The sequence below is a fragment of the Panthera tigris genome, chromosome B1 (assembly GCF_018350195.1).
Source record: "Panthera tigris isolate Pti1 chromosome B1, P.tigris_Pti1_mat1.1, whole genome shotgun sequence".
Classification (NCBI taxonomy): Eukaryota; Metazoa; Chordata; class Mammalia; order Carnivora; family Felidae; genus Panthera; species Panthera tigris.
Window position 1 is genome coordinate 147,724,639 of NC_056663.1, and position 27,685 is coordinate 147,752,323.

General features: G+C 35.8%; 2 protein-coding genes and 1 long non-coding RNA gene across 14 annotated transcripts in view; 1 reads left to right on the forward strand and 2 right to left on the reverse strand.

The window, feature by feature from the left end:
- Window positions 1-27,685, forward strand: part of LOC122238023 — a 134,899-nt gene that overhangs the window by 23,522 nt on the left and 83,692 nt on the right. For 7 of the 12 annotated variants that reach the window (XR_006216963.1, XR_006216970.1, XR_006216961.1 and 4 more), the window contains exons 2-4: window positions 5,652-5,805; window positions 19,505-19,592; window positions 21,364-21,434. This is a non-coding gene — a long non-coding RNA (uncharacterized LOC122238023). Of the gene's footprint in view, window positions 1-822; window positions 883-5,651; window positions 5,806-19,504; window positions 19,593-21,363; window positions 21,435-27,685 lie in introns of all 12 variants that reach the window. The other 5 variants (XR_006216971.1, XR_006216962.1, XR_006216966.1 and 2 more) reach the window with 5 other exon arrangements.
- On the reverse strand, window positions 2,151-7,813 carry LOC122238022 (non-classical arabinogalactan protein 31-like). Its single transcript, XM_042984415.1, has 4 exons — window positions 7,724-7,813; window positions 6,533-6,565; window positions 4,281-4,806; window positions 2,151-2,307 (listed from the first exon to the last, which is right to left on the reverse strand). Exons 1-3 carry the CDS (start codon window positions 7,775-7,777, stop codon window positions 4,342-4,344), a joined length of 552 nt encoding a protein of 183 aa, XP_042840349.1. The 5' UTR covers window positions 7,778-7,813; the 3' UTR covers window positions 2,151-2,307; window positions 4,281-4,341.
- Window positions 22,512-23,867, reverse strand: CABS1 (calcium binding protein, spermatid associated 1). The gene has a single exon (XM_015539675.2). It carries the CDS (start codon window positions 23,832-23,834, stop codon window positions 22,626-22,628), a length of 1,209 nt encoding a protein of 402 aa, XP_015395161.1. The 5' UTR covers window positions 23,835-23,867; the 3' UTR covers window positions 22,512-22,625.

Here is a 27,685-nt window from a genome sequence, read left to right on the forward strand (position 1 = left end):
AAAAAAAAGTGTTTAAATATTTTTCTACTCTTGGCTTTTATGAGAAATTTTTTTAGTTCTCTCACCCCTGATTTCTCCTTTTCTGTCGACTGTCCTTGCTTTTCTTCCTTCTGGTCTAAATATGGGTTTCTCTTATGATTATGCCTTTATGGCTCCTCCTCCTCCTTTTTTTTCTCTCTCTCTAGTTCTGCACCCCCTCAAGTCTCCTCCTCCTCCTCCTCCTCCTTTATCTCCTGTTGCTTTCATTGTATAATAAATATATAGAAAAACTTGTGATTAAAAAGACGTGTGCTCTAAACTATTGCTGATAATAAAGACACTATGAATTACATTAATGTGGAGTTTGCACAGTCCTAGTTGAATGAAACTTTTCCTTATAAGACTGTAGGATACGTAGAACACAAAGCTGACTGGCCCATCACTATAGATTCCTTATTTCTTCATTCCATAGTTCCTAGACATTTTTGGCAGAAGTGAAGAGCATGGGCTAGACTACTTAGGTTTGAATGCCTGCTCTTCATTTAGCTACTATTTGCCCTTGGGTATTTGATTAACCTCCATGTCCCTCAGTTTCCCTATCCCTAGAGTGTCAATATTATTTTCCTATAGGGTTATGGTTTTTGTACATCAAGCTCTTAGGGTTTGGCACATGTAAGAAATCAAATGTTATTATTTTTTATAAGCTATATTTTCTATAGATATCTTTTTTATAGCAATCTTCTGTGGTAAAATCTTTACTGATTCTCTCTTCTTTAGAATTAATCTGAAATCCTAATCTGATAATATGATGATCACTTTCCATTATAATATCTATTTTTCTAGTATGTCCTATATTCATGGCCAATTTCTGTTTGGTGGGATTAGGAGCAACCTGACAGTGTGGTATGTATCTTACCCATTTTTGTATTCCTAGAATGACAGGCCTGGCATATTCTGTTCACTTAGTAAATATTTGGAGGGCATGGATATGAATGCTATTTTCTCTCTTACCTCCATGCATTTGCTGTGTTTTTATCAGTGGTGAAGCTACTACATTTTTTTCTGCCACTTGAAATCATTCCTTTGCTTTTCATTTCTTCATGAAACTTAAAAAGAAATCTCCTCAGTGAAATTCCATAAAACATTTTGGGGATCATTTCTTTATGGCCCTCATCATAGTTATGTACAGTCTTGGCCTTTACTTTCTACTCCTTCAGGACTGGATTGCATCTCCTTAGCTAGTGAGTCACTTTCAACCTTTCAATACCAAGATTTTGAGATTTTTTGTGTCTCTTATAATAACTTATCTATTGTAGGTTTTCTATAAGTATTTGCTCTTCCTGAAGGGGAATAAATATCTCCTCCCCTGTTTGCTCATTATTGTTTGTACTTTTGCATATAATGTTTACTATCGATTCCTTATACAGTTTAGAGTTAATTGCCTTATTTCTATCTTTGCCTCTTGAACCTTTGAGGAGTAAGTGATTGAGTTACTTATATTTGTGTTCTTTTGTTCCCTGACCTAGATATAGGTAAATTTTACTAAATCACTTGAATGAATTAACTTGTCAACTAGAAATTGATCTAATATATTTTTGGGTGAAATGATTCACGGAGGGGTTCCTGGGTGGCTTAGTGGGCTCAGCGTCTAACTCTTGGTTTCAGTTCAGTTCATCATCTCACAGTTTATAGTTTGAGCCCCATGTCGGGCTCTGAGCTGACAGCGTGGAGCCTGCTTGGGAGTCTCTCTTTCCCTCTCTCTCTCTCTGTCCCTCCCCTGCTCATGCTCTCTCTCTCTCTCTCTCTCTAAAGAAAAGAAAGAAAAGAAAAGAAAAGAAAAGAAAAGAAAAGAAAAGAAAAGAAAAGAAAAGAAAAGATTCATGGAATGGTACAAAGTGTTAGTTGAACAATCTCTGGAGAAAATTCCTCTTTAGATGAAGGGATAGTGTTTCAGATATTCAGAAAAAGAATATCTGTAGATCTGTAGAAAATTAACTTATTCTTTCTATGTTTTTTGAATCTTTTTTGCCTATGAAATATTTACATTTTTTTCTAGACACATGCTTTGTGTGTTATGGGTCCATCTGAAAGAGTGGAAGTGCCGGTAATACTTTTGTCACTCAACTGAGAAATAAAGAGGAGACCAAGACACATGTGGTCAAATGCATACATATAATTATCTTTGGAAATGTGTACAGTATAGCAAGATTAAGAAGAAGTAGTAAGAACCCACATCCATTTGTTTTTGTTTCTTTTCTTGTATTTTTGTTAAAATTGAAATGGTGAGAGAGGGTGATCACAATATATCAATATTCAGTTTTTCAGGATCTGTAAAAACAAAACAAAATACCATGAGCCATTAATTAAAAGTACATAAGCTCTTTCTTCTCCAATTTTTTAAAGTTTTTATTTAAATTCCAGTTATTTAACATATAGTATAGTATTAGCTTCAGGTGTACGATATAGTGACTCAACAATTCCATACAACGTCCAGGCTCATCACAAGTGCACTCCTTAATCCTCATCACCTATTTCACCTATCACCTTTCCTCTGGTAACCATCAGTTTGATCTCTATAGTTATGACTATTTCTTGTTTGCCTCTCTGTCTCTCCCCTGTCTTTGTCTTTTGTCCACGTATGAATGAAATCATGTGGCATTTGACTTTCTTTGACTGACTTATTTCACTTCGTGTAATACTGTCTAGCTCCATCCAGTTGTTTTAAAATAACTGAATGCTGGGAAGAACGTTAGAAGCTGGAACTTCAGAGTTAAATGGATATGAGTTTGAAGACTAATTTGCCATTTATACCTTGCGGTCTTTGGAAAGTCTCATAAATTCTCATAGCTTCAGTTTCCTCATCTCTAAAAAGCAGACAATGATATTAGCTTTACAGGGTTGCTATGAGTATTAAATGGGAATCAATACAAAGACTTTTTAGTGCAGTAACAGCCCTGGAACTATTCTAAGTGTTCTACAGTTGGTATCCATGATTATTATTTTTGTCACATAATAGGGATAATTCTCATTTCTATTTCCAATTAGGAGCACCTATATTCAGAAATAGGAGCAATATGTGATATTCTCCGATATCTTCAATATTTGTTAAGGATCATGTTATATCATGATGTGTATGTTTCAGTCAATATAGCAAGAGAGCTTTTCTATGGGTTGTGATTTAGTTTATATTTCTGTTCTCAAGGCTAATTGTAATATTTGCTAAAATATTTCATATATATATATTTTGTGTGCCTTATTAGAGTTGGTAGGTCCTGAAAGAAGGAGGGAACATTCCTTTATGTCAAGTACACACTTTGTGGGGTTTAATAAACTTTTTTTTTTTTTTTTTTTTTTTTTTTTTTTTTTTTTGAGACAGAGAGAGACAGAGCATGAGCAGGGGAGGGGCAGAGAGAGAGGGAGACACAGAATCTGAAGGAGGCTCCAGGCTCTGAGCTGTCAGCACAGAGCCTGACACAGGGCTCGAACTCACGGACTATGAGATCATGACCTGAGCTGAAGTCAGACGCTTCACCAATTGAACCACCCAGGCGCCCCAGATTTAATAAACTTTGAAGTATACACTAACTTTTATTTACAAAAGCCCTAATTATAAGTGATTATTTCAGGGAAATAAAACACATTTTAGCACTGGAAACAGAAGGTCAAAATACGTATTAGTGATCTTTCAAAAATCTTTCTTTCTTTTGTAGGAATCCACTAGCATTGCGTTTACAGATATAACCTATCAACTCAAGGAAACCAAATTTAGTTTTTGAAATAAAAAAGTATTAAGAGTTTTTAATCCATATGGCAGAGTTAAAAACTAGTTTTCTTTTGTTTTTAAATATGAAATTCATTATCAAATTGGTTTCCATACAACACCCAGTGCTCATCCCAACAGGTGCCCTCCTCAATACCCATCACCCACCCACCCCTCTCTCCCACCCCCCATAAACCCTCAGTTTGTTCTTAGTTTTTAGGAGTCTCTTATGTTTTGGCTCCCTCTCTCTCTAACCATTTTTTTTCCTTCCCCTCCCCCATGGTCTTCTGTTAAGTTTCTCAGGATCCACGTAGGAGTGAAAACATATGGAATCTGTCCTTCTCTGTATGACTTATTTCACTTTGCATAACACTTTCCAGTTCCATCCACGTTGCCACAAAAGGCCATATTTCATTCTTTCTCATTGCCATGTCGTTTTCTTTTTATTTCTTTTGATGTGGGAAAAACCCACCTGCCCTTATTTAGACACATCGTAAAGTTACTCATTTAGTTAGAAAACATTTTGGAAAGTATTGTTTACCTTGATTTGCCTTGGTCTCCTTGTGGTTTGGTACGTTTGTAATCTTGGACTGTTGTGGAATTTACTGAATTACTTGTTGCTGGTTGACAGTAGTAGGGTTAGCTGCTGGGGCAGTGGTAGTGCCAGCCACAGGGGCATTGGTGATGTCTTCAGGTTGGGGGGTGTTGGGAGCCGTGGTGGTGGATGTCACGCCTGCAGTTTTTCCCGCAGAAACAGTGGCAGTGGTGGTGTTGGCAGCAGCAGTGGCGGTGGTATAAATTAGGATTGGGGCAGCACTAGAAGGGGCTGATGGTGCTTGAGGATTTACAGTGTTCTCAGGTGGTGATATAGGTCTGGGTGGTGGACCAGGTGGGCTTTGGTGATGGTGGGGGTAGTGAGGGGGATGGCGACCTCTGTGGGGTTCATGACGACCGTGGTGACCATATGGACTTCCAGGAGCTGTTTCAGATTTTGCAAAATATCCTCTTGACAGCTTAGAACTTAATTGTTTAAGTAGTTTTAAATGCTCTTCGGAACTTTCACTAAACTTAAGAGAGAATATGAAACACAATTGTTTTATAAACAGGTGAGATGCATAAACCTGAACTCAGGCTTTAAAAATATGTCTATATTATCACTGAAATTTGGGTAAATATTCTAACTTCATTCCTTAAGTAATTTGATTGGTGTTCCTACCAAGTAGAGGGTTTTGAGTTATGACGTTTTGTGAAATATAAAATAAACTGTATCTCTGCTATTCTTAAAGCCTGGTAGTTTATTATAGATTTTCCCAACATGTGATCCATTATAGCCAAAATGTTGAAAAAATTTTGGTGGTCAAATGACTGTGGAAAAGATTTGGGTAAACACATTTCTTTACTATAGGATTTATTAGAGTTATTAATATAATATGCTATGAATATTTAGCATATCCAAGGGATATGTAATATTTCCCAAACTTACTTTATCATGGAAGTGTGTGTATGTGTGTGTGTGTGTGTATCATTTATTCATACTAGTGTTTTAGTGTTTCATGGAGACCCTTTTGGGACATGCTGTTCTGATTTTTATCCTAGAAAATAACATAATGCACTTTATTGCTCTGAATAGAGAATAAAAGGAAACTACGGAAGCTTTGCATTGCTCTGTGTTCATAGACCCCAAATGTGAGATTGATAGAGCATTCCATGAATCCACGTTGTTCATTCACTTGCACAGAATTGCAGACATCAAGAGCTGGAAGTACCTTAGATCAGGCAGTGCATACCTACCCAGTGAAAACCTCATTATAGCAAGGCCAGGGACAATTTTAATTGTCTTTAGTTACATGGGCTTTTAACCTGGTATTCCCTTCAGACTTCCATTTAAACCCTTCTCATTTTGTCTTCACAGGCAGAAGTTGATTCTTGGGATTCTAAATATGACACTCCTCATGCCTCTTCATGAAATATTAGTTGCCAAAGTGAATAAATCCTAAGAAATAGTTGGACACTTGACTTTATGATGAAGGAGAAATAAGTTGCCAAAATTATCATAAACTTTCAAGGTAGGTCTAGAATTTTTTTCTAAATATCAGCACAATTTGTGTCACTAAACCTAGACATTGTTTATTCCACTGTTTGTCCTGCATTAGAAGCAGGAGAATGTTTTGGATTTTAAGGATTCATTTAGGGTACTTGTCTTAGAAGGGGCAAAAGGGAGAGCAGGGGATGTAACGGGATGATGTGACAGTATTTTCAGGTAACACACCCTGCCATGCAGCCCACTTCCACTGGGACACAAAATGGGGATTATGAGAATTTAAAAAAATGGCAGAGAGTGGAAACAGGGATTTGTGATTTGGAAAAGTCTTTCTAGATGATTCTGAATCTTTTTTCCCCATGAAAAACCATTGTTTTTGAGGAAAAAAACCTAGGTTTTTGCATTTTTGGGATCATAGGAAATGTTCCCTACTAAAAAAAAAAATAATATTTATAAAGAGAAAGACATTTACATTGAACAAACAAATGTAGATAGGTTTTGGTACTGAAGTCTAGGTGAACTTTGCTTTTTATGTGCTAAGTTGTTCTGCTTCCACTGCAGATTTATATGTATCAAAGAGGCAGGCAACTGGAGGCAAGGTTTCGGTGTTCACAGAACTATTTCTGCTGAAGGACTCTCTTAGGTTGGGAATAAAAGAAAATATTTGCACCTTATCAACTCTTCAGACATAACTGACTTTTGATTATGAATGAAAATATAAAAAGATAACTAGCAATATAAACAAAACTTACCCTGAAGCTTTTCCGCTTATGTGCACCAGCTGGCTAAATGGAAATAGAGAATACAAATGTATATAAAAAAAATTAGACCCAGAGCATATATGGTATTTCAAGAATACTGATTGTAAGTTGTTTGAGGGTAATATGTGGTTGGGTTAGGTGGATAGAATGGTGTACAGTTTTAGAATTTTGAGTGTCATTGTTAAATGTGAGTGACCTTGTAATAGTTTAGAGCACACAGTTCATAGGATAAGGACAATCAGTTTTTCTGGAGGTCTTTAGGCAGAAGTGCTCCTCTCCCTCTACATTCTCATGGATTGTTGCCAACCAGTCTGTAGTTTACAGGTAGTGCAAGATTTGGCTCCTTTCATCATAATAGCTACCGTTTACTCAGGTGCCAAGCCTGGGGACCACTACAGTATCTTTATAAACTTGACATAAGGAAAAATCAGCCTGTCTTTTTGGGAGAGAAAGTGGGTGATCCAAAGAGCTCTGGAATAAGGTTTTTCACTGGATGGAAATTCCTCGCTGTTACATTTTAGCATGGAACAACAGGGAAGAGGCACTGTGTTAGCAGTACCCGTAAGACATTGGTTGTTCATGAAATGATACTGGATTAGGTTTGCAGCAATAAGCCTTAGACAGTGTAACCTACCCTTTAGATAATGTAATGTAGGTGCAAGCTTACTGTAAACAAACCTAAAAATGTTAAGGGGATAGCAAGCACATGCTTTTGATTGGAGTTATATATCATGTCTAGAATTTTGTAATTTTTTTTTATCCATGTGAAATCCCTTATATGGTTAGAAATGTATTTTATAGTGTTCCCTATAATCAGTTTTCTTCTTCAGACATCCTTCTTTTTGAGGTGCTTACCAAAGACTAAATGTTATTCAGGAATGCTATTGCAGAAGTGGAATCAGAATACATAATTTAAAATCATAACACTACAATATTCTACTTACACATGTTGGCAATTCTAAAGACTAAAAATGTGTGGAAAAAAATAAAAATGTTGATTGAATCTGAAGGTCAACAAAAAGGTTACAAAGAAAGTTAAATTAAGATCTTAGGCAAAAATAAAATTAAACAAGGTTTGTGTGGATTAAAGTTAGGTTAACATAAAACAATGAACTGAATGTACACCTTATGATTAAGAACTAAATAAGGAAATTAACACAGGTGAAGATATGTGATATTTACCGAGAAGCAAGCAGTGACAATCAAGATGGCACCGATCCAAATGAGAGCCTTCATTTTGTCTTAGGGTCTTCTAGAAGCAGGCAGCAAAAGGTGATGCTTTATTGGTAGAAGAATAAAAAAATATCATTTTGTTTTTGCTAAATTTTAACCAAAGGAAAAACATTTATATATGTCAAAGCATGTCTATGGCATATGTTATATATATGGTATAATAAAAAATTATCAAATTTATAAGAAGAATAGTCCAACAAATATGTGCAAAGTTTACGAATAAGGAATTACCATGGCAATACCAATATAGATAAAAATGTAGACAGAAGTTAACCCTTGTCTTACTGTCAAGAAAACATAGAGAACTTATTTTTTGAGCTACTATTTTATAATTACTGAAGAGTTATTTGAGAACCTAAAACCAAATTATGATCAAGACGGTGAAGTTGATATCTTTGCACACAGCCATTGGTTCTATTAACTGAGATAATTTTTTTGAAAAACAGTATGGAAATATGCAAAAGATGAAAATGTTTGTATCTTTAACCTAAATAATCTGTCTTCAGAATGATCTTTAGTAAATTAACCAATAGGAAAAAATTTAAATCATTTTAATGTTACTTATAGGTAAGAAAACTTGGATACTGATAATCATGAAGACTTTATAGAAATTTAAAAAATGCTTGTTATAATAAGTGAAAAGTTTAACTACCATACTGTATGTAAATTATTCAAATAACACAAGTGAAAAGTTTAAATAGCACACTGTATAAATTATTCAAATGGATAAGAGAGGAAATGTAGGGGCGCCTGGGTGGCGCAGTCGGTTAAGCGTCCGACTTCAGCCAGGTCACGATCTCGCGGTCTGTGAGTTCGAGCCCCGCGTCAGGCTCTGGGCTGATGGCTCGGAGCCTGGAGCCTGTTTCCGATTCTGTGTCTCCCTCTCTCTCTGCCCCTCCCCTGTTCATGCTCTGTCTCTCTCTGTCCCAAAAATAAATAAAAAACGTTGAAAAAAAAAAATTAAAAAAAAAAAAAAAAAAAAGAGAGGAAATGTAAATGAAGGATAAAATAAGTGTGATATGATGGTTTAATATGTATGTGTATTTTCCGTTATTAAAATTTTACAGTGTTTTGTTGGTTTTATAATTTAAACACATAAAAGAAATGAAGAAATTGCCATTAAAATAATCTTCTGGCTCTGATTTTGACTTTACCTACTTACATAGACTTACATAGACTTTACATACTTGCATAGACTTTAGACAAAAAATTTTTAACATTAATTTATAACTTAAAAATATGACAAGCAGAAATATGAGATATTCATATTAATATTGCCATTAGTATTATTTTTATTATTCATGAGTAACTTTTAGAAATTTGACATTTCTGCTAAATCTTTTATTTTCTTTTGATATGATCATTATTTCTAGATTCTCCTATTGATAGCAAATGCAAAAAAAACCAAATCCACCAAATCCAAACCTCTCCAATTGAAGTTCTTTGAGGTCTATTATAAAGTTATCTTTTCTTGGGGAACCTGGGTAGCTCAGTTGGTTGGGTGTCTGACTCTTGATTTCAGCTCAGGTCATGATCTCAAGGTTTGTGAGTTCCAGCCCCTCCTTGGGCTCTGGGCTGACAGTACAGAGCCTGCTTGAAATTCTGTCTCTTCTTCTCTGTCTGCCTCTCTCCTGCTCTCTCTCTCTCTCTAGATAAATAAATAAACTTAAAAAAAGTTATGTTTTCTTCATAACTTTACATTTATATATCATACTTCAGTAATGAATCATATATATATTTTTTGTCACTATCCATTTAACTAATTCTTCTCCCAAAGAAGAAAAGTAGCTACGTAGAGGAATCAGTGACTAATTGTTTATGCTTACAAAATCTCATGTTCAAATGTGACCACTTTTCTAATCTTTAAGTTACTGCTTTAAAGACAAGATAGCCGTTGGAGTGCCTGGGTGACTCAGTTGGTTAAACGTCCAACTGCGACTCAGGTCATGATCTCATGGTTCCTGAGTCTGAACACTAGCTGGGACTCTGTGCTGAGAGCTCAGAGCCTGGAGACTGTTTCAGATTCTGTGTCTCCCTCTCTCCCTGCCCCTCCCCCACTTGCTCTCTATCTTTCTGTCTCTCTCAAAAATAAATAAACATTAAAAAAAAAAAAAAGAAACCATGATAGCCACAACCCAATTGATGGAGAATTACTACTATCTTTAGCAATGATTTTATTAAGTAGGACATCTCCTTTTGATTATAAGGGAAAGATCACTGGATCAATAGTCATTGGAATTGAGCTTCAGTTGTCAAACCCTGGTCACATTGTTTAACCTATCTGAGGTCCAGTTTCTGCTTTTAAAATGGAGTCATTAATTTATGATGAAATTGTCACAACTCAATAAACCCAAGAATAAGAATTGAAAACCAAATTAATAAGTGTATCTCCATATGTGAAACAGTCACAATCTCAAGTAAAATATAAGGAGCATTTAGATATTTACCTGCCTTTCCCTTTGTAATAAGAGATAAATAGAATGGAAACATTCAATTGATAAAAATTAAAAAAGGCAGGCCCATTGATTTCTTGCAAAATTAGTAAAATATAATATATATACATATATATGTACATACATATATAATGTGTGTGTGTATATATATATATATATATATTTATACACACACACACACACACACACACACACATATGTTCATGCCACTGAAAACAGTTTTGTTATTGTAGGTACAAAATTATAATATGGATTCATGTCTAAAAAAGGAATCATTTTAAAACTGGGATTCCAGAGGACAAGCTATTTTTATTATTATTTTTTACTGAAATTGTTAACATTTTATTAATGTATAAGTGACTAGAACCTATAGATTGACGATTTATTAAAGCAACTCAATTTATTTTCTATTTATCACATTTTCTTTCATTTTTAAAAAATTTTTTTATCATGTTCATTATTTTGAGAGAGAGAGAGAGAGAGAGACAGAGTGCGAAAGGGGGTGGGGGCAGAGAGAGAGGAGACACAGAATCCAAAGCAGGCTCCAAGCTCTGAGCGTCAGTGTAGAGCCCTACACGGGGTTGGAACCCACAAGCCGTGAGATCGTGACCTGAACCGAAGTCAGACACTCAGCTGACTGAGCTACCCAGGCTCCCCTATCATATTTTCTTTCAAATGCATTGTCTATTAGGATTATATGGAAAACAGTTTGAGATATGGAAAATGATGATTATAATAATTAGAAACAAGATATAATCAAAATCTAAGGAAAACTGATTTAAGTCTTCGAAATTTTAAAAATGATACCATAACAAGGGATCCTCTTTCTGCCTGTCCAGCAATGTCAGCCTTACCTCAGGTTTTGAAGTCTGGAAGCTTGGAGAAAGAGTGCAAGTAATTCATGCCTTATAAAGGATTTTTCCCCCTCTCTATTATCCTTTCTATTTTGTTCCTATCAAACATTATTATTATTATTATTATTATTATTATTTTAGCATTTGCTTCGGGGCTAATCCAAATTTTTCCTGAAGCAAAAAATGGAGTGTTATAATCTTCAAAAGCTGACATTTCTCCTTCTCCTTTTTTTTGGAAACATCACGGCTGATTAACTGTGCATCAGAAAAATTGAAGGCTTATTCTTCATAATTTAAATATAATGCTCTGAGGCAATTTCTTTCCTTTATTTCAGATAGTGTTTTCTCAAATAACTTGACATTTTAGTAACAAAGCAGTAATTATTGAAACTTGAATATAAACCCTAGGTCTGTGAACACTTTCATAATTAAGACTGCTGTTTATATTTGCCTTACTATTGTGTGATAATGTTGTGGACTCTGATCTGGCAGAAAGTATTTGAAGATGGTCGCTTCTTTTGTGTTCATCTTTAGCTTTGTAGGATAAAGTACTTCATTCCTGAAAGTTAATTTTTAGAGATTCTAACATGAGCTCAACTTTAAACATTAGTAACTATAGGGTAGCTGCAAACACGGCATTCTTTTCTTACCTTTTCTGGACATAAAAATGAGAAAAAGGTAGTTAGTGAACCATTTTGACACCACTTAACATGCTGACATTAAGATTAATAATTCCTTAATTAAATTGTCAAGTAAGATATGTTGTGTGCCACAGTAATTATCTTGCTCAGAAGAAATGTACCAGTTAGTAAATAATACAAAATGTGAGCATTATAGTAAGTTGACATTTGCTTTCATGTAAGTTTTACTTACTTGAAAATGTCATACATCATGACAAAGATAGGTAAACATCATGTAATTACACATGAATGGTCTACTGGTGGGTAATGGGATTTGTAATAGTTTTCTTTCAAGTTAGAAGTTAACAATTGTATGTTTTCTGGGCATTAATTTACCCAGTGATGAATTGAAGGTCAAGTGAGAACCTCCAGACTTTTTCTCCTAACAGTGAATTTGAGGGCACTGGACACACTGTCTCCTTGGTTATTGGTTTTTCAGTTTGTTTACATGATAGATCTATATTATATCTATCTATCTATCTATCTATCTATCTATCTATCGATAGATAGATACAGATATAGATATATTTTAAGGATAGCTTATTACAATGAAGGCAACCTAAAATCCAAATCAAGATGCAGACCTAGATCTGTGTGCTTTTACATAGAATATACTTTTGCATATGAAGAAACTGTGACTTGAGAAAATAGCTAGGTCATAGTTTTAACAGCCAATATTTTAACCCAAATTTGTTGATCTTTACAGCTTTTACTTTTCCCTGCAGCAAGATATTTTTAAGTATGTTTGACTTCTGTTAGGAAAATTTTTGATTAACTATGGATACTGAATAAGCTATGGACAGAGAATTATCTTAGGCATTTTTGTGTCTTTATCAACTGATAGATTTTCTGGCAAAAATTTAGGTGATAAATAGTGTTTTTGACCAAGTTAATAGATATCATGAACTTCCTTTCCTTTTCTGATTTTGTTGTAAATTATATCTAATCCAAAATTCTGCAGAATGAGAGGGGCGCCTGGGTGGCTCAGTCATTAAGCGTCAGACTCTTGGTTTCTGCTCAGGTCACGATCTCATGGTTTGTGAGTTCAAGTCCCACGTTGGATTCTATGCAGACAGTGCAGAGCCTGCTTAGGATTCTCTCTCCCTCTCTCTGTTCCTCTTCCTCTCCCCCTCCCTTGCTGTCTCTCTGTCTCTGTCTCTGTCTCTCTCAAATGAATATGACTAACAAAAAATGAAAATAAAAACAATTCTGTAGAGTGAGAGAAAATGTGAGGATTTCAACTTATAGGATGCTTGTTCTCATTAAAGAGAGGCAGCCAACTTGGTTAAGAACAACTACCAATTGGAGCTCATACTCGAGCTTTCATCTTTCTACCTAAAATTTTCATGTTGAAGTGTCTGTGTAGTTAAGGCTGTGCTCATTTTATTACCATTCTGATTGATGGTACAAATGGAATACATTTATATTGATAATTGATACTGATAATTATTCTTACTGATTCCTACTCTAGTTTCTCCTCTCTCTACTTCTTGCTTCCTCTACATACCCAATCCAACTTTTACATTTCCACTAAAATAATCTTTCTAAAACACAATTAACATATTAGCCCCTTAAAACTTTTGATGTTTTCCATTTTCTACAATAGCATCTCTCAACCCATGTTATATAGAGCATTATCTCCTAAGTCTATTTAAAGTTTTTATTTTTTTTTATTTTGAGAGAGACAGAGAGTGTGAACAGGGGAGGGGCAGAGAGAAGGAGAGAGAGAGAATCCCCAGCAGGCTTCATACTGTCTGTGGGGAGCCTGATGCGGGGCTTGAACTCATGAACTGAACCATGAGATCATGACCTGAGCCGAAATCAAGAGTCAGATGCTTAACCGACTGAGCCACCCAGGCGCCCCAGTTCCTAGGGATATTTACTGGAGCTCCTTGAAAATACAGCTCAATGAACACTTCATATACATATTCTTATTTAAAGACTCCAGGATATTCACCCCAACATTTTAGCAATGCATTTTACCTTAGAAGTCTTTTTAGCTCCTGCAAAAAAAAAAAAAAAAAAAAAAAAAAAAGCCATTAATTCCTGTGAAACTAGCTCAGGAATGAGTTGTTATGTGAAATTTTAAGTCTAAGTTGTTAACACATGGTGTGATGGCTAATTTTATGTTAATTTGCCTAGGTTATGGTGACTGTTTGTCGAATACTAGTCTAGATGTTTCTGTGAAGGTATTTTATGGATGTGACTAACGTTTATGATCCGTTGACTTTAACTAAAGCTGATTACCGTCCCTAATGTGGATGAGCCTCATTTTATCAGTCAAAGGCATTAAGAGCAAAGACTGAAGTTTCCTAAAAAAGAAGGAATTCTGCCTAGAGACTGAAACAGGGAATCTGTGTCAGAGGTTCCAGCCTGCAGTATTGCTCTGTGGGTTTTGGACCCAAGATTGTAACATCAACTCAACCTGAATTTCTAGCCTGCCAGCTAGTGTTGTGGGTTTCAAACTGCACAGTCTCCACAATTACATGAGCGAATTTTTAAAAATTTTCTGCATACATCCATACATCTATCCATCCATCTATCCATCAATCATTGGTTCTGTTTCTCTGGAGAATCTGACCAATACACATAGTCTGACACAGTTCGATTATTTTTGCTTTTGTGAGGCTATAATATCAGGTACAACTTGGTTTATATGTTACCATTCTCTCTCAGATTCTCTGTGCTCTAAACTTACTTGAGTATTATTGAGCCCACCAAGTACAGTTGAAACTTGAACAATGTGCGGGTTAGGGGTCCCAGCATCCTACATAGTAGAAAATCCATGTATAACTTTTGACTCCCCCCAAACTTAACTGCTAATAACCTACTGGTGAAGTCTTACTGATAATATAATCAGTCTATTGACATATATTTTGTATGTTGCATGTATGATATACTGTATTCTTACAATAAGCTAGACCAAATAAAATGTTATTAAGGAAATCATAAGGAAGAGAAAATACATTTATAATACTGTACTGTATTTACCAAAAACAAAACAAAACAAAACAAAAACAAAAACAAAAATAAACAAACCACTAACAACAAAAAAACCCCATGTAAATTGACCTGTGGAACTCAAACCTGTGTTATTCAAGGGTCAACTCTACTTTTATGCTTCTGGATTTTTGCCCTTGCCCTTCCTCCCCTCAGCTTGAACCCAGTAATCCCCTTCTTGTCCTGGTAAACTCATTATTTATTTCTGAGTATCCAGCTTATGCCATCTTTCTTCCAAGAGCATTCATAGCCTCATAAATGAAATCACTATTCACTCTTTCATTTAATTCATTCATTTAGTAGATGTTTATTGAGCATCTACTGTGTCCAAAGCTGTCAGAAGTGAGCAGTGGACAAGAGGGGTATGATCTCTTTTCTTAGAATGGGGTGATCAGCGCTGTTTATTCAGGACACTCTATGACTGTTGTTGTGGAGCCATTATTAATACTGTCTTCTTTCAGTCTCACAAGTAGTTTGGTTTTGATGATCAATTATGTGGTCTTCTTCATTATCAAACATACAGTTTAGTAAGGGAGACAAACTTTAAGCAGGTGTTGTGAGTTGAATTATGTCTTTCCCTTACCTCCAAATATGTTGGAGTCCTAACTCCCAGAACCTGATAACATGACCTTATTAAATTTGGGGTCTTCGAAGATGTAACAAAGTTAAGAGGAGGTCATGCTGGATTAAGGGTCTTAATCCGATGACTGGTATCTTTCTAAGTGGAGAGAAATTTGAACATGGAGACACACAAGAGAATATCATCTGATGAGGGAGGCAGAGATTGTAATGATGTGTTCATAAGCCAGAATGTCAAGGACAGCTAGCAACCACCAGAAGCTAGAAGAAGCAAGAAAAGATCTTCCCCTTGAAATTTCAGAGAGCAGAAGCCCTGCTCACACCTTGACTTCAGACTTCTAATCTTCAGAACCGTGAAGAGAATACATTTCTATTGTTTTAAGTCATCTAGTTTGTGGTAATTTATTTACAGCTTTCCTAGCAAATCAATACAACAGGTAACTTGAAAAATTATGTGTGTTACATAACGCAAGGTATTTTGTGCTATGAGACAGTATGATGGGAAAATACAGAGGCCTATCTGGTTGGAGGAAATGGTATTTTGGGAATTTTAACAAGTGTCAGGAAGAGTATAGCATGTTTAGTGATACCGACACAAAACATAACTTGATGCTCTAAAGAAACCAATAGATCTATATAGGTAAGATTTAAGAGTATAAGTTGACAGTAGGATGTCGTGAGGCCGCATAGATTAGCAATGTCCTGATTGTGGAGAATGTGACAAATAAGAAAATGATTTTGGACTTTATTCTGAAGTTGGTGGAAAGTCACTAGAGCATGAAGCTGGAAGTGGCATGATACATTTGTGATATAAAATGATATTCTTGCTTGATAAAACTTGGAATAAAGAAGAGGCAATGGGAATGGAGGCAAGTGGATTCCTGAAGACCCCAGAGGTGAAAACTTTGTTTTTGTTGTTGCACGTGGGAAAAGGGAGAGGGGTGTGAAGGAGGAGTGCCAGTTTCCGGCTTGGACAACTGTGCAGATGGTATCTTTTGTTTGAGATAGAAAATATTAGAAGAGAAAAATGAAGGAAGGGGAATGCCAGTTTCAATTTAGACTTCTGTTATCTTTGAAGTGTATGTGAAAAATGCAAAAGAACATACCAGTGGTATTGTGGAAATAGACTGCAGACTCAAAGTTTAGTTCATGTATCATTTATTTGCTTCTAATCTGCAACAGGTGGAAGAATTGGGTAATGCACATATATTTAACACATACTGGTCCAGTTCCCCAGTCTTCTTGGTACCTCGAAGTTACAAATGTTCTTTAATGTATCCTTATGTAGAACATCTCTTTAGGAGAACTTTATGGTCAGGGTCATTTCATTTTGAAACTGGTTCTCTCTCTCTCTCTCTCTCTCTCTCTCTCTCATTCCCTTTCTCTCTCCCTGTTTGTCTCTCATATTGGATCAGGAATTCCTTAAGACATGAAAAATAGGTTTATGGCAGAGGGTAGGAGGAGCTGTGGGTAAGGGTTACAGTGAGGCTTGTGAATATATGAGGGTTTGAACAGGGGTTACGTTAGGACAGAGAGGAACTTTGGACAGAGGTATCTTGTGTCAAAGCAAACTATGAATAGGATATCTTGTGACTTAGGAGAATCTTTTATCAAATACAATAAAGTATAAGCGATATTATTGAAGAATATATATGGTGAGTGGGATACACAGGTTATTACATCTAGAGGTGGTTAGAGAAGCTAGTACTTGAGGTGAGTCATGAAAGATGATTAAATGTTTACCATGTGAAACTGCAGAGAATTCTGGGGACAGAGAGTATGAAGAATAAAGACACAGGAACTTGAAACTGTTTGTATTCTTAGTAGGATACTTCAGTTTTAACCAACAGAAAACTTCAACCCCAACTCATTTAACTAGAATGTAAAATGTATTGTCTCAGGTAGATAAGCAGACCAGGCTTATTATATGAAGGTTTGACATACGATGTGACTACAACTCAGTTCTTTATATTTTTTGGCTCTTATTTCTTCAGCGTTGGCTTTATTTTCAGCAGCATGCCTCTTTGTGATCCCTAGATGGCTCCAGAAGCTCCTTGCACTACATGTTTCCAGACTGACATTTCTTTCAGAAGTTTATTTTCCACAAATGTGTTCTCTTTGCTCTGATTGATTTACGTGCTTATTCTTGAATGACCATGGTAAGGTGTATGGGACACTGAGCAATTAGGTCTTTGATGGAATTGGGGGGGGGGGTCTATCTCACTGAAACATGTGGAGGTAAAAGAGTTGTATTACAAATAAAATTTTATAGCAGGCAGGGGTTAGAAGCTAGGTCAAAAACAGTAATTGTCACTCACATTAAGGAAACTTTAATTCCTCACATTTCTTCATTTATAAACATTTATTGAGTACATACTGGGTACTCTTCAGCTCAGTAGTCATGAATCCCAGCTGTCAGGGAGTATACATTTAGTATTTTGTATAGATAGAGTGTAGTGTGTGAAAGGAGGGCAGGAGAAGTAAAGGTGCGATGAGGAAAAAGGTGGGTGGAGGGAAATCATGTAGAGAGGCTTGTGTGCCTTGCTGAAGAGTTTGGACTTTATCATAAAGACAGTAAGTAAAGATAGCAAGTAAAGGGCTTTAGAAGAAAGATGAGGACTTCAGGGCATAATTAATTGGTGGGAAAGAAGACAAGAGGTGGATTGCCAGTTACGGGATTGAAGGCAGGTTTAAAGAAGGGAGTGGCAGTGGAAATAGAGAAAGAAGTAGGGTTATAAACTGAGTGATTCATTCTTCAACAATTCACACAAAGCTGTGTGACCTTGGGCTTTAGAGTTCTACAGGTGTGGAGAGCTAAGCTTTGCCACTTACTGGCTTGGTTACCCTGGTCCAGTGGCTTTTCTGTTTTTACTTTGGTCATCAGTAAAATAAGACTATCTGAAATGGCCACCCACTGTATGCCCCAAACTCCTTTCTAGAATCATCACTATTTAGTACATTTGAGAATAAAGACTGTTTCACACTTATTCCTTAATTCCCTATCTTAGCTGTGGTCCTTAGGCTCACCAATTCCTTTATTCAAGAATAGCATTCAAGACCTTGTTTCTTTGAGATGTTTAATGAAATTTCAGGGTAAGGAGAAACTTTACTATGAAGGTGCACAATTTAAAATTGATTATTAAGTACCCATTTTTTGAAAAGTCTGATGTCCTCTGACCACCAATAATCTCACTAGCCACTGTATTTTTTTTTTTTTTTAATTATAAAGGTTTGCTTGACACACAATACTGGACACTCTTATTTCTGAACTCTAGCCAGTTGCCAACATGCTCTGTTCTTCCTGTCTTTGTCCAGTCCTATCTGTAAATTCCCATTATCTTGTCTTCTAGCACACATTATCTTTTTAATTGCTTAGCTGTTCTAGTCCAGCTTATGCCTCACTCTCTTTCAGTCAAAGGTAACACCAAACTATTTTTCCCTTCCTTCCTTCCTTCCTTCCTTCCTTCCTTCCTTCCTTCCTTCCTTCCCTTCTTCCTTTCTCTTTTTAGTGAAAGAGAGAGAGAGCGAGCATGTGTGAGTGGGGGAGAGGGGCATAGGGAGAGAAAGAATCCTAAGCAGGCTCCATGCTCAGTGCAGAGTCTGATGTGGGGCTTGATGTCATGTCAGGTCCACGACCTGAGCTGGAATCAAGAGTCAGACACTCAACTGACTGAGCCATCCAGGTACACCCTATTTTTTAAACAAAGCCCCTGAAAGAAACTATGGTTGCAGTTTATAAAATAATTATGCTTTCAGCTTGCTGCCTATCTCAATTCTAAAGTTGATTTGAGGAAAAAAAATGATTAAAACCTTAAATAGCTTTCAACAAGCACAAGAAACATTTGGTTCTTGGCTACTTTCTCAGTTTCAACTTGAAGTCTTTCTCAACTGACACATGTTCCAATCACGTGATCTGTTCATTTCCTTGAGAAACTTGGGCCATTTCTAGCCTCAGGGCTTCGGGCGTGTTGTGTCCTCAACTCTTCATATTTGTCAGTCTTTGTTTAAATCTCACTTTCTCAGAGACAACTTCCCTGGATCTAAACTTATGTGAAGTCTGCAGCTATAATCTCATTATTTTTGTTTGTAATACCCAACACAGTCTGTAGTTGGCATTGCTTCATATGTGATTGAGACTATTTGTTTAATATTTCTCTTTTCCAGTGGATTAATTTCCATGATGGTGGAGGCTTTGTCATTTGGTTCACTATAGCATCCACAAGAGGCTTTTGAGGTATTTGGACCATAGCAGGTACAGAATAAATATTTTATAAATGAAAAATGATGTTGACAATCATTCATCCCCCTGGTGTACACTTTATATTCTGGATTTCATGCATTTGTAAATGCACAAAAGCAGAGAATGAAATAATGCATTTAAACTTCATTTAGAAGTTTAGTGTGAATTTCCCTTTTCCCCTATGTGATTAAATCTTTTATAGACCATTTAAAAAATCCATACTATTGCTTTATATGGGTATACAGAAATGTAACCAGTTCCATGTCACCCGAATTTTAGATTATACTTTTAGTGTTTCTCTTTTATAAACATATAGAATCAAATGAATGCTGTTGCCAACATCCTTTTTTTGTAAAACTGTGAGAGCCAGGAGAGCATACTGATTAAGAGAGCATGAGCTATGAAGGACTGCTTGGTTTGAAGCCTTTACTACATAGTAACTATGAGGCTTGGGCATGTTATATAGATTTGCTGACTCAGTTTCTTTATCGGTAAAATGGGTATAATATTGTTCTTTCTTATAGGATTGTCATGAAAAGCCAGTGTTATTCTAAATGTGAACCCAACAAAACCTGTAATAACTGTCAGCTATTTTAAAGAAAATTTTAAGAAAGTTCTTAGTTGCGAAATAGGCCAAAAAGTTTAAATATTTTTAATACATGTTGCGTGTACTTTTAAACTGCCTCCCAGAAAGGGTGGAGAAATTTGCACTAGCCAACAATGAATATTTAAAATTATCATTGTCAATTGTCAAATGGATATATATACATATATATATATATATTACAAAATGTATGTAATAGTTTCACTTTCTTTAAATACTATAATCATTGAGTTTTTCTTATGTTTACTGGCAATTTGTATTTCATGAATTATTTATCTCTACTGCTCATTTAAAATGCTTTCTTTTTAGGAGTTCTTCATAGAATAAGGATAGTAATCTTTTCACTGCCATGTATAATGCAATTATTTTTCCACAGTTATCATTTGCTTTTTGATTTTATGTTGATTTTCTTTTGTACAGAATTTTAGCTATTTATGGTATCAAATCTATGAATCTTCTTTTTTCCATTTCTTATATGCTTAAATTTTTTGGCTCCATTTGAATAAATATACATGTTTCCTTCTACACTTTTTTATGGTTTTATATTTAAGCTTCTTGTCCATGTAGAATTTATTTTAGATTGTGGTCTTAACACTGTCGCTTAATTTTTCTCAAATAGTCAACTGTCAAGGAAGGCTTAATTACTTATCATATTTCATGGTTTTGAAGTTCACTTTACCATGTAATAAATTTTTTAGTTAAAATGTGTTTCTGAGTTTTAACGTGCTACTGTAATTATGCTAGTCTGTATGTCCATCTAATGGTGTAAATCCCTCCTCCTCCCCCACCCCGAGTGTACCACTTACTATTTACCTACTGTTTTGACTTTGTTTTTCCTTTTTAAAAATATAATAAAATTATGAGCCTCTGTGTAATAATTCTGTCCTTGGTATCTGGAGCTAAGCTGTTCTTTTTTTTTTTTTTAATTTTTAAAAAGATGTTTATTTTTGAGAGAGAGAGAGACAGAGTGCGAGCGGGGAGGGGCAGAGAGAAAGAGAGGAAGACACAGAATCCGAAGCAGGCTCTAGGCTCTGAGCTGTCAGCATAGAGCCCCACGAAGGGCTCAGACTCACAAACTGCATGATTATGACCTGAGCCAAAGTTGGACACTTAACTGACTGAATCACTGAGATACCCCTAAGTTGTTCTTTAAACAAACAATGGATTTTAATTTTACAGCTGACCCTGGAATAGCACATGTTTGAACTGTGCAGGACCACTTATCTACGGATTTTTTATGGTATAGTATTGTAAGTGTATTTTCTCTTCCATGTGTTTTTTTTAAATAACATTTTCTTTTCTCTTGCCATACTTTATTGTATGAATGCAGCATATAACAGATACACAAAATATGCGCTAATTGATTATTTATATTATTGATAAGGATTCCAGTCAACAGTAGACTATTAGTAGCTTAGCTCTGGAGGACTCAAAAGTTACAGGTGGATTTCTGACTGGGAGAGGAATTTACCTCTCTTATCCCCGTGTCGTTCAAAGGTCAACTGTGCTTATATGTTTCTCGTAATTTCAGAATTCTGTACTGGAATATCAAACACATCTACACACAGTAAATCAGTTGCTGTCAAAAGATTTATTGAAGGAAAATCAGCAAGATGAAAACAGACCCATTTTAAAAGTCTGTGACAGAAAAAAAATGAAGATACATGTCCTTCAACTGCTAACCAAAAGCACAAGAAGAGTATGATATCAGTGATTAAGACCTGAAAAAATTGACAAAAATTCAGGAAAGAAATTTTACAGAAAGAAAATTAAATTAATTCATACATTTATATAAAATATTGCTTCTGACAAATTTACATGTTTATGAAATAATCATTTTTTCTTAGTTTGCGTCCAACACAAGCCAGGGACCCAATAAGATTTCTTACATTTCTTACAGGTGGGTGCTAAACAATTACTGAATAGTCTTAATTATTGCAAATATATTTTTTAATAGAAGAGAATCATTGGTTGCATGAAAAAAATCTGTTTAGAATTAGCATTTCAAAACTTTTAATACTACAACAATTTTTTTGAGATAAGTTAATTCAGTTCTCTTCAACTCACACTAAAATGTGCTATTCAGGGTTAACTAAAGTGACATACATCATTAAATGTAGTAGGAAGTGAGCTTTCTTTATTGCTCTCTCTTCATATCCCTGAAGGCTGAGATTAAAGACTTTTATATTAAGGTAAATAGATAACTAAATTAAACCTTTTGATACAAGGGGAACTCTTGTATTTGAGTTTTTAAGTTTCCATAAATATATTCTACTGCATGACCTCTATTGCTAAACGTCTGCATTTTTCTGAGTCTAATACTTGCCTTAAATTCTCACATTCTTTAACTTAATAAGATTTTTGCTGAACAAACTTCTTAGATGTTAAAACTAGCTTTCCAGGCTATTACTCAAGTCTATGTGGCATATGTTTTGTTGCTTTCAAATCAGGAACTCATCTGGTTCTTCCTTCAGTAGCTTAAAGACACCCATTTCAGTAGTAAAAGCATCGTCCTCGTGGCTTAGGGCATCTAGATCAGAGGTAGTTCTTGAAAGTGGCTCACTGTCCTTAGTTACAGATTCCATTGTATTATTTTCAGACAGATCTTTTGTAGTAATAGATGAATCTTCCGTGAGGTTCACATCTACTGATGTAGGGACTACAAAGTCATATCTAGATTCAACAGCAGTAAGCAAAATGGGATGGTTCTCTGCTTCATTTGTAATATCTTTCTCCATCCAAACATTGACTTCATCCATAGACTCTTCATCAGTTATCAGAACATCTTCTGGGTTATCTTTGCACCTTTCAACAGTGGTAGTGAGCTCAAACACAGTGATGAACTTTTCCTCATCAGAATCTGTTAGTTTAGGCACAGCATTGGGGCCATCCTCTGGAATGTTGAGGTCAATTTCAGTTATTTTCTCTTCTGTAAGGGCAGCTATATCTGGAATAGTGGTGAAGTCTTTTTCAGTAGCAGAAGAGATTTCAGCCTCAGGAATAGACGAGGTAGTGATCTGGACAGCCTCATCAGCAGTGACATTGGATTTAACTGAGGAACTGTAATTGTTAACATCGGGTTCATCCTTCTTAGCTGGAAGGGCAGGGGTGTCCACAATGCTGGCGGTGCCATCCTTCAGTGTGCCAGAGACTTCAGAAGTTATAGAGACATATTCATTCCCTGGGCCAGTGGCATCCAAGAGAATATCTTCTTTTGCTATGTTAGTGGAAAAATCTATTAAAGAAACAGTAGCACTTGGTGATGAGATATTACCAATTTTCACTGGAATGAAGTTTTCAGTAATAGAGTCATTAGCCATGGAGTTTGTTGTGCCTATCAGACTAGTAATTTCTTTCTCCAGATGGGTTGATGACCTAATAAGATGAGACTCAGCATCATCTTCTGATTTTGGTTTTTCCTTCAGAGATGTAAACTTGTTGCCTGTTGTTGAAAAATCACTTTCTAGTGTATTGTCATTTACTGAAGTAATGTGGTCTCCTTCTGAGGTCATAGTTGTTTCTGATTTAGGAATAGTGTTGTCATCCCCAAATAAAATGGTTGCTTCAGTTGTTGTTTTGCTGCTTTCTGTTGGAGGATGAGAGCAAATTTTTGGCAAACCATCTTCAGCCATGGGACAAAATGGCACCATGCACACTCACAGGTCTTTCTCTGGGCCCAGTGGTTTCCCTAGGCAGGAGAGTGATGTTCATGATAGTGATTGAGGCATTGGTCATCATGGTGATTGTTGCATCAACCATAGAGCCAATGGCACTGGCTCTCCTTGGAGGTTGTTTCTGTGTCTGATTGGGCAACTGGTTTCAAGAGTATGGATATTAGATTAAAAGGCAGTAGAATCCTCTCTGATTATGAAATCAACATTCACAGCTGGATTTGTCTTCTTTTTGTTTATAAGGGATGTGCCTTCCAATATGGAGCTAGTGTCACTTGAAACAGACATAGCAGAGTCTGCCAGGTACTTTGTGGGTTGAGTGTCAGTGGGGAGAACTCTGGAAGCCATGAGATTATCAGCATTAGTTTCAAGTGGCCTGTCTTTCAAGTAAGTTAAAAGTATGTTTTTGAGGTGAAGTGTCTTCTCTTGAGATTTATGGTTATTTAAATGTCTAAAAACATTGATGGCAGTTTTGGCAATGAATGTAGCATGCAGAAGGTAATTAGGTAGCAAGGATTTCAATTAGTTTTCCTCTTCAGAGAGTGAATTCTCACTTTTTCAGTAAAGATAATAAGTAAGTAATATTTAGGGTTCTTGTAATTTTCTTCTTCATTACAATTCTTACTTTTTTTGTGAATTAACATGCTTAACAAGGACGATATCAGGTCTTGTAGATTTAATTTCTTCAGGAAATTTTTCTGTAGAGTGTGTTACTTCAACCTAATGCCAGGGAGTTGGCATTATATGTCAGAATTCACCGAGAAACAAAATCAAAGTGTGGAATAACTGTATTAGCCTTAAGAATTTTATCCTCAAATTTCAGAGGGAATGTTTCCTATAATGATGTTAGTTAATTCAACCATCGTCATTTTGTTACCATTCTTAATATTTAGCTATTTAGATGAAAGGAGATTATAGTCTGGTGTTAATATTTTCCCAGTGTTATTAGAAGAAAGAGAATTTTCAGACTCAGATACAACTAAATATGAAAAAGGACAACAGTATCAGTCAGAGCAGTGGTTTCCATCTCAAGAGCAAATGCTTTCTCTTCATTAGATTTGGACTCAACCTCCAAGTTTACAGTGTCTTTTCTTAGTTGATTGGCCTGGTATAGACATATACATGACCACTCTCTGTAGAGCTATGATAGGTTTTAAGATGGGAATTTTTCATTTTAAAGACACAGGTAGCTTCTCCAGCGATGTTTTCGCTTCAAGGAGATGTCACTATGAAGGGTCTCAGTGTCTCTATTGACATAAGAAATGCTGTCAGCATCAGGGACAAGGAGGAAAGTCTTTTAAGTTAATGACAGGCATGGCTCTTTATTTCTAAGTCATTTTCAGTGGCAGGAAAGGAAATGAGAAGGTAAACCTATTCTCTGGGTTGATTAACTGGGTTGATTTAACCTCTACTCCACCCCCTCCCCCTTATCTAGTGTTTATGAGGTTTAATTCAGAATAAGCATGGTATAAACAGAAGATTGGTGTCTTTTTGGCAGGAATTCTTTTATTCTGTGTACAAAAAGTGGGAAAAAGGAAGTGTTAACTGTATAATTGCTAGAAGTCAGGTTGGAGTACTTACTATTTCTTATATTGAATAGAGTTAGAATAAGGAGCAAAATATTCATTTTTATAGGCATTTAGTTCCTGGTTAGAAATGTCAGGTGAAATGATACCATCTTTGCAGACACTAATTTGTCAAATAGTCTTTAATTTCAGGGATTACTCTTGTGCTCACATCAACTCTGCTTCTACTAATATAACTGTGAGGTGGGATCACATTGATTATAGCATACAAAGGCTTTTCTTGGCTATACAAAATATTATTACCATTATCTTGTTTTTTGTTTTTTTTTTAACCATTGACCTCTTTACATAGACACTTTACATGGTAAGTGTGTGTCATCTATCAAAGAGAAAGAAGCATATGGTGAAAATCCTGGTGGGACTGCTGGAATTTTAGCAATTTTGAGGGTGGAGCTGGAATCATCTGCTCTGGGGAACATAGGACACTCTTATTGGACCAACAGGTCATTACCACCAAAGATACTAGCTGACTTAAGGATAGAGGATCAGATTCTATAGGTGAGGTTCACTTTATCTGAATAGTACTTTCCTCTATTGTTGTAGTGTCTATTACACTAATGGAAACAGTTTGTCTTTTCTCAGAAGAGCATCAAGTTTATATTTAAGTAGCAATTTCTTCAGGTCCCGGATGAAAAAAAAACCCTTTTGTTAAGTGAAAAAAAAAAAAAAAAAAAGGAAGTTGTTAGCAAAAGAGGGTGAGTTTGCAATAAGGCCTCAGGAATGTTATCTGACAGTTTAGGATTTTCAGTGATACTTGACTAGAAAGAGTCCTCAGATATAGACTTTGAAAATGCTGATGTCATACTGATGCCCACCATTAAGACTGTTTTTGTATGGAGAATATCTTCAGATCTATCAGATGAAATGTAATGTGCAATTTTAAAAGAATTAACTGAGACAAGTGGTGTCTCCTATGGACATTAGAATTCCTACTTTATTATTATTATTATTATTATTTATTATTATTATTATTTTTATTTTAATTAATTTATTAATTTTAATATAATTTATTGTCAAGTTGGCTAACATATAGTGTGTAAAATGTGCTCTTGGTTTTTGGGGTAGATTCCCATGGTTTATCACTTACATAAAACACCCAGTGCTCATCCCAACAAGTGCCCTCCTCAATGCCCATCACCCACTTTCCCTCTCCCCCACGCCCCCATCCACTGTCAGTTTGTTCTCTGTATTTAAGAGTCTCTTATGGTTTGCCTCCCACCCTCTCTGTTTGTAACTATTTTTTTCCCCTTTCCTTTCCTCATGGTCTTCTGTTAAGTTTCTCAAGATCCACATATGAGTGAAAACATATGAAATCTGTCTTTCTCTGCCTGACTTATTTCACTCAGCATAATACTCTCCAGTTCCATCCATGTTGCTACAAATGGCCAGATTTCATTCTTTCTCATTGCCAAGTAATATTCCATTGTATATATAAACCACATCTTCTTTATCCATTCATCAGTTGATGGATATTTAGTCTCTTTCCATAATTTGGCTATTGTTGAAACTGCTGCTATAAACATTGGGGTACAAGTGCCCCTATGCATCAGCACTCCTGTATCCTTTGGATAAATTCCTGATAGTGCTATTGCTGGGTTGTAGGGTAATTCTATTTTTAATTTTTTGAGGAACCTCCACACTGTTTTCCAGAGTGGCTGCACCAGTTTGCCTTCCCACCAAGAGTGCAAGAGGGTTCCCGTTTCTCCACATCCTCGCCAGCATCTGTTGTTTTCTGATTAGTTCATTTTTAGCTACTCTGACTGGTGTGAGGTGGTATCTCATTGTGGTTTTGATTTGTATTTTCCTGATGATGAGTGATGTTGAGCATCTTTTCATGTGTCTGTTGGCCATCTGGATGTCTTCTTTAGAGAAGTGTCTATTCATGTCTTCTGCCCATTTCTTCACTGGGTTATTTGTTTTTTGGGTGTGGAATTTGGTAAGTTCTTTATAGATTTTAGATACTAACCTTTTATCCGATATGTCATTTGCAAATATCTTTTCTCATTCTGTCGGTTGCCTTTTAGTTTTGTTGGTTGTTTCTTTTGCAGTGCAGATGCTTTTTATCTTGATGAGGTCCCAATAGTTCATTTTTGCTTTTGTTTCCCTTGCCTCCAGAGACGTGTTGATTAAGAAGTCGCTGCGGCCAAGATCAAAGACGTTGTTGCCTGCTTGCTCCTCTAGGGTTTTGATGGTTTCCTGTCTCACATTTAGGTCTTTCATCCATTTTGAATTTATTTTTGTGTA

What these genes read in the sequence shown, in the direction of transcription:
- CABS1 (XM_015539675.2), bottom strand. Translation starts at nt 23,834, where the DNA reads ATGGTGCCATTTTGTCCCATGGCTGAAGATGGTTTGCCAAAAATTTGC.
- LOC122238022 (XM_042984415.1), bottom strand. Translation starts at nt 7,777, where the DNA reads ATGAAGGCTCTCATTTGGATCGGTGCCATCTTGATTGTCACTGCTTGC. An exon ending in TTGTCACTGCTTGCTTCTCG is followed by an intron (nt 6,566 to 7,723) that starts GTAAATATCACA and finishes ATTTCCATTTAG; the next exon opens with CCAGCTGGTGCACATAAGCG. An exon ending in ATAAGCGGAAAAGCTTCAGG is followed by an intron (nt 4,807 to 6,532) that starts GTAAGTTTTGTT and finishes TTCTCTCTTAAG; the next exon opens with TTTAGTGAAAGTTCCGAAGA.